Below are 7,525 nucleotides of genomic sequence, written 5' to 3'. Positions count from 1 at the left end.
GTGTGTGTGTGTGTGTGTGTGTGTGTGTGTGTGTGTGTGTGCGTGTGCGTGCATGTGTGTGTGTGTGTGTGTTTTACTATAAAACAAAACAAATATTTTACCCGTAATTTTACGGTGAATTTATGGCAACCGCAGCTGCCGGCATTTTACCATAAAATCTATGTTTTCTTTTTGTTTTTACAGTGTACTGAAGGATTTTGTATTGATCTTGATGGCACGCACAGTGGTGTTTAAACTCTGAAATGCTGTAAATAATCACTTTTCATTGCCTTGGAAAAAAATCTTAATTTATCTTTTCCACATTTCTTGACATATAACATGTTCCAACCACTTCTTTGCCTTTTACAAACACAAAATGTTATAAACCAAGACCAAGTAGCACATATTTGTGAAGTGGAAGGAAAAAGGTTAACACTTTATTTGAAGGGGTGTGCATAAGACTGACATGACACTGTCATAAACATGACATAACACCTGTCATGAACATAAAGAAGTCTTTATGAATGTTTATGGCAGTTGTCATAAAGCCTCATTCGGTAAATAATGACACTTTTAATGCAACGTTGCTCTAAAAGTCGCATTAAAAGTGCATTAAAAGTGCAACTTTGCATGATCAGATTACTCAGACTATTTTAAATCACAGTATAAATACAAAAAGCCATGTTGGGGACACGGCAAAAATGTGAAAGAAAGCTCTGTGGTCAGAATATTCTCTGACCTACATCATAACATCATCAGTTTTCTTCGGTAAACAGAGAACTCGTCAGAGTTGATGGGAAGATGGGTGGAGTTAAATACAGGTTAATCATAGAAGAAAACCTCAATTTCCACTTCACAATTTTGTGCAGTGTTTGTGTTGGTCTGTCATAAAAAATTTAAGCAAAATACAGAAATGCACCAAAGGATGTTGCTTACTTCTACTTGGTACAGCATATGTCACCTTAACTGCTCAATCATGTTTAATAACTCTATGATTGGATAAGTTTTGCCAATCAGTTTTGCCATAAAGTTTCTATAGTGCTGCCTTAAACAAACTGAAGACTGCAAATCTGCATTTTAACTAGTCATCCTTTGTTCTTCTTCCAACTACTCCTTGGCTTTTTCATCCTTCAAGTGAATCAAGTTTTCAGCTGTTGATGCGTTGATGAAATAACGCCTGTTGCTATAGCAAGGACCTAGCTCCTCGACTCAGATGGCTTTAAATAACAACGTTGTTTTCCACAAGCAGCAAAGCTCAAATCATTGCTAATTTTATGTCTTATGCTCAAAGTGTTGTTAGTGTTGATGAACTGAGTGCAGCTGATGACTTCCCTTTGTTCAGTTTGGCTGTGCCCCCTGAGCTCCAGTGCAGCGTGTTGCAGCAGCCCGTGGTTCTAGCAGCTAACATGCATACAATATCCAATCTGTGGCTAAGACAAAATGCTAATCAGTGACACTGATTGACAACATGTTGATTGATGCATAATTCAGAACTTGTTCTGTGAAGGAGATGGGGTTTATCAGTGTGCATGAGATTGACATATCTTAGCCAACATGCATGGGTGTTTTGTGACATTTGAGTCCATAGTCCACATTTAGTCCACGCTCAGACCCTTTGGGAACGACGTTTGGATTCTGTCCCACGCAGTCCATTTTTCATCGGTTTGTTTTGTGTTCTCATCTCTCCAGAACTGTCGCCACGCTGTTTTTCACCACCTCACCATGGAGGATCGGGCCGGTGCATCATGGGAACTAATCTGCAGGAGAACAGACACAACACACGACAAGGACTGAAGGGTCGTCATGGAGACTGACAGCTACACCGCAGGCCCGGCCACCACTGACTGGATGGGGATACCAGTGGGCCTGGAGGTTACGGAGGCCCATCAGGATCAGGGAGGAGATGCCTCATCAGTCAGTGGTGTGACCTGGCACATGCCGTACTCACTGGGCTTCCAGGTGTCGCTCACCGCCTTCCTCATGCTCGAGCTGGTGCTGGGGTTCAGCAGCAACCTGACGGTGCTGGTGCTCTACTGCTCACAGTCTAATTTGGTGGACTCTGTGAGCAACATGGTGACGGTCAATCTGCACGTGTTGGACGTAGCGGTGTGCTTGCTGTGTGTGCCGCTCACTCTGGTGGTGGTGCTGCTGCCACCAGGACCCAATCTGGCCTTGCTCTGCTGCTTCCATGAGGCTTGTGTCACCTTCGCCAGCATTGCCACGGCCATCAACATCCTGGTCATCAGCCTGGACCGCTATGACATCTCGGTGCGTCCGGCCAACAGACTGCTGACAACACGGAGAGCGGCGCTGCTCCTTACTGCCGTCTGGATCACGTCGGTTGCAGTGTTTTTCATGCCTTTCTTGGAGGTCCAGTGGTCCGGTGCATCAGAAGTAGAGGAAACAAGTCAGGTGACCTCCTCAGTTGGTATTGGCGGAACAGATGTGCCAGCATGGCGGAACAGGACCCTTCTATGTGTCGGTGGTCAGGGCTATTACACAGGTCTGGGAATGTATTATCATCTCATACTTCAGGTGCCCATCTTCTTCGTCACCGTGGTGGTCATGTTGTTCACCTACTCCAGAATGCTGAGGGCTCTGAACATCCGCATCGGCTCCCACATGAGGAAGAGCCAGCGGAGAAGAGGGCGCCACAAGAGGCAGAAAGAGAGGAAGGTGGGACTCAGGAGGAACAACGAAGAGGCAGGAGGCGAACAGTGCACCACAGATGGTACCAAACAGCTCAGCCACCCACCACTCATTCCTTCCCAGTCTCCAACCCCAACAGCTACCTCTCCCCCTGCCCAGTCCTCTGCCGCTCCTCTCATCGCCTCTGAGGCGGGCGGTGCCACTGCCCTGCCGGCCACCATGGGCGTCCAGGCCTCTGTCTCGGCGATAATAGCGCTGCGTCGAGCAGTGAGACGCCATCGAGATCGTCGAGAACGACAAAAACGGGTGTTCAAGATGTCCCTCATCATCATCACGACCTTCCTGGGCTGTTGGGCTCCTCTTTCCGTGACCAACATACTCATACTAAGCATCGGCCCCAGTGACATCCTGGTCAGCCTGCGGCTCTGGTTCCTGGCCCTTGCTTATGGCACCACTGTCTCCCACCCGTTGCTCTATGCCTTCACCCGACAGAAACTGCGCCGCGCCCTTCGTGCCAAAGTGAAGAAGAGGGTGGTGTCTCTGCTTCAGGTGGACCCGTCCCCAGGGGGAACGGTGATCCACAACTCCTGGGTGGAGACCAGAAAGACCAGCCGACAGGTGCGGCTGGAAGCAAGCGAAGGCACAGACCGTCACCTGGCCGAGGCCCTTTGAGGCCGAGACCCTTGGGTCCAGCTGGAATCATTAAAAAGCAGAATAAGGTCGCAGGTGCGTTCCATCATGAACTTCACTGAAGCGAGGAGCTACAGTAAAAAATGTGAAGAGCACATTTTTTTTTAACCTTTGGGAGACGATTAAATGTAACCACCAGCAAGGCTCGGCTAAACACGGCTCCGCTCACCTCAGGCACGAGTTGAAACGGGACGCCGTCGTCAGAGTGGAGCACGCATATAAATGAGGCTGTATCATTTGTACCTACTTTGTCAAATACTGAGGTTTATTTACACACAAGGAGTCTTTATGTAACTGTAACCAAGAATGGGTTTCTCCAGAGAATGATCTGATCTGCTCTCCCACTCAAATGATCTTATGTTCATTCACTTTGAATACATGGATATTCTTCGAATCTAATCAATACCAGCCCTGCTTTCTATTTTGCAGAAGAAACATTTAGCAAGGAAAAAAAACACTGCCACATAAACTTGAATAAACCTAAATAAGGAAGGCTAAAGGATTCGGTCTAGAGATGAAGATCATGTCTCAAGACAGTAAAAGTGTAAAATAAACTTTGCAGTTTTGCACGGACCTTACAGGGTTATATAAAAAATTTGCATCATCAGTTGATATCACTTCAACTTTTTTTCTTCCCAGTTTTTAACTAATGGTGTAACATCTTGTAGAAACTTGCAGATTAGCTGATCATCGCTTCTTTTTACTCTACTTTGTTCTGTCTAATGCAGTGCCTTGCATAGACCAACAAAAAAGTAGTGCCAAATCATAAAAACAAAAATAATACATGGTTAGAATGTTTCACAAACAGATCCAGTTATTTGGGCCGGAGAATGAAGGAAAAACAACTAACACCCTCTGAATTAACCATCCGCATGATGGAACACGGTGTGGGTATGTTTGTTCTGTTTTTTGGCAGATTCTTATTTGTAGAAAATTCTGAAAACCATGCAACATTTTCGTTTCAGTTCACAATCATGCATTACTTTATCGTTCTGTGGAGTAAAATCACAATGAAACACAAAAAGGTTTTAAGTTGCAACAAGACAAAAGATGAGAAGGTTCAACAAGTGTGCAAGGTACTGTAGAAACTGGCTATAGAAATATATATATATATATATTATGTTTTAGCTTTTTTCTTATTCATAGTAAGTTCAAAAGAAAGACCAAATATTGGCAGAATTGTGGGTGATGACAGAAAATGAGTCAAACTAACCCTGTAAAATGGATAGAAATACCAAAAAAAATGTACTTTACGTGAACTTTTTACGAAGTAACAGTGGAGCTGAGACCTTCTCAAATGATATTTGGATAGTATTGAGTAGATGTCTGTAGCTCATTGGTGGAGTGCACTTTTTAAGAAACATGTATGTTGTAAATATCGCCCGGTTGGGATTTATTACACATGATTCTTCAAAACAAGCAACTTGCTCTGAAAGAGCTTTTTGGCCGACTTTTCTAGATTAGAGGAGTATTTCACACGAGACGGCAGTCGGCTCCTGTTCAAAGGGATAAATGGGACTATTGTTAATATTATTATTATTAGGACACGTGGTTGTTGTTGACTTCCTGCTTGTGTGCTCACTGTTGTGAAGATGTGCCCACGCTGCATCCGTGTGAGCTGTCGCAATGCATTTTTGAATGTCAACACGTGGAAAATGCAAAACGATGTTGTTTCACACCAAGAATATGCGATATGTATGTGTTCTCTATGGTGTTGTTTTATAGTGAATGTACCAGAAACCAGTGGATTACTTTAATAAATCTAAAAAACCATTAGGGACTAATTTGCTTTCTTTGTTAATGTATGTTATATATTTTTTCAATCAGAAAATTAGGAACTGAGTTTGATTTTGGAATAGTTTTGCTGAACGTCCTTCCTACTCTGACCTATTTGAGCTCCATCATGACACCATATTGTTTCAGTATCCATGTCCAGCTTTGGATCCCTGAGTGGGCACCGATCGCGTCCACTTGGCACCATTCAGCATATGCTCCTCCCTGTGGATCCTCATGCACAAACACACGCACGCACGCACGCACGCACGCACGCACGCACGCACGCACGCACGCACGCATGCCAGCTCTAGAGCTGGCAAAATTTAAAAAAATAAAAAATAAAGAAATCAACTTTGCGTGGGTTCTGTGCTGTGTGGGAAGGAGGAGCTGCAGGCCTCAGCAGGAAAGTAAAAAAAAAAAAAAAAAAGAGGGTCATCTATGTGGGATGAAGCCTGCAGGGCAAAGTAGGCTAATTCAGCAGAGAGAACAAGTAGGCCACTGATACCTCAGATGATTTTTATCTGCCAGTTAAAAACAAATAACTAACATCACAGGTTTTGGGATAAAATGAAAACAATGGTTTCATGTCTGCTATTCTTGACCCAGAAACTGTGTTGTAAATGTGACTTTTTTTAACCTTTAAGTTCCAAATTCAACCAAAACAAAAATGATGATGATGATGATGATGATGATGATGATGATGATGATGATGATGATGATGATGATGATGATGATGATGATGATGATGATGATTAGGTAGGGCTGAACTGTCTTTTAGATGCTAATTTGGGCCACAAGAGCTAACATTTAAATCACATTTAGAAGTTAGTTCATATCTTCATTTGGTCATTTCTACATTATGAATGCGACAATTAATTAATATTCTACTTTATCTTTTCACCTTTCACCAGCAGTAGTTATTTTAAATGATGTTAGTGTGATAATTAAAGATTAAAAGCAATCTGATGAACTTTAGAAGTTTATTGCTTGATTTTGATTACATAAGAAGAAACAGGATATTTTCTCTACAATCCTTTAATGTATTTCTCTCTATTTTATCTCTTTAACCAGATAAAATAAGATACATAACATTTATCATTCATTCCTATTGGATGTTGAACTTAAGGTTTATTGGAGATCCTTAAAACTCTCAAACTTCAGGGGCTTCTTTGGTTTATTTCCAACTAGGAACTCAGAGACAAAGATGCAGGGCACTGGGCACTAACACCCACTGGACAACTATTAAACACAGAAAGTAAAGCCATTTTTTCTTTACATTCAAATCAGTTTTTGCTCAGTGGGGATACAGTTAGACTGAGTTAATATATAAATCCTGGACATGGAAGTATGCTGACTAGGACAGCAGCAGAAGATCCAAATAAACGCATGACACGATCTTTTACCTGAACAAGATGCATGTAATTTGGTAAAAATAAAGTGCTTTTCAGATGACGCAGCTTTGTTAGTCACAATACCTGCGCACAAGAGAGTCACCTGACGTAAGAGGACGGAGCTCAACATCCCACTTACACAATGACTCACATTACATGGGCACAATTAATGAGGAAACTGACATATTTATTTTTATAAACCAACATGAAGATGAGATGGAAAGACTACTTGTATCTTGGATTGGCGTTAGTTTGCACATCAGGCACATCCAAAGAGTATGAAGAAAAAAATCCAAAAAAGATCATAAAAACGTGAAAAGAAAAAGTTAAATCAGTTATTAACCTACAACCCAAATTAAAAAATCTAGACCTCACATACGGAGAAGACTTGTCAAATGTTGATCACCCAGCTAAAACAACTAACCAAACAAAAAAAACTGGCTATGTTTCTTTAAAAACAAACAAATAATAATAATAATAATAATAATAATAATAATAATAATAATAATAATAATAAAAAACTACATAATATGGCTAGAATATGTATTTAAGGTTAACATAGATGAGTTGGACAGGAACACATTTTAACCTAATCCCTATAGGGATTCAGTGGGTCAGGTTAGTAGTTTTTAAAATGCTAAGTTTTATAAATTAAATAATTAGTGTCTGAAGAAATCAAAGTTCATTCAAACGAGGGCTTAAAAAACAACATTCTTCCAAAACAATTGCTGTTTAAATTACAACATAAAATGGTGTTATTATCTTACACTAAGAAACTTACCACTGTCATTTGAGTGGCATCTACACAACCTTTGTTGGCTGCACAGTGGTAGAGCTGTTGCCTTGCAGCAAGAAGGTTCTGGGTTCGATTCCCAGCCCCGGTCTTTCTGCATGGAGTTTGCATGTTCTCCCTGTGCATGCGTGGGTTTTCTCCGGATACTCCGGTTTCCTCCCACAGTCCAAAAACATGACTGTCAGGTTAATTGGCCTCTCCAAATTGTCCCTAGGCGTGAATGTGTGTGTGCATGGTTGTGTGTCCT

The 7,525-nt window shown here is 41.8% G+C and overlaps 1 protein-coding gene across 2 annotated transcripts in view; it reads left to right on the top strand.

The window, feature by feature from the left end:
* LOC103465069 (probable G-protein coupled receptor 22) overlaps positions 1–5,094 on the top strand; it is a 20,957-nt gene extending 15,863 nt beyond the window's left edge. For both annotated transcript variants that reach the window (XM_008409614.2, XM_008409615.2), the window contains one exon: positions 1,669–5,094. In XM_008409614.2, coding sequence (XP_008407836.1) covers positions 1,783–3,300 — 1,518 coding nt within the window. In that variant the 5' untranslated portion in view covers positions 1,669–1,782 and the 3' untranslated portion in view covers positions 3,301–5,094. The remainder of the gene's footprint in view (positions 1–1,668) is intronic.
* Positions 5,095–7,525: the final 2,431 nt, after the last annotated feature.

The sequence above is a fragment of the Poecilia reticulata genome, linkage group LG5 (genome assembly GCF_000633615.1).
Source record: "Poecilia reticulata strain Guanapo linkage group LG5, Guppy_female_1.0+MT, whole genome shotgun sequence".
Classification (NCBI taxonomy): Eukaryota; Metazoa; Chordata; class Actinopteri; order Cyprinodontiformes; family Poeciliidae; genus Poecilia; species Poecilia reticulata.
Note: the sequence above shows the minus strand (reverse complement) of the source record. Positions and strands in the feature narration are given on the sequence as shown.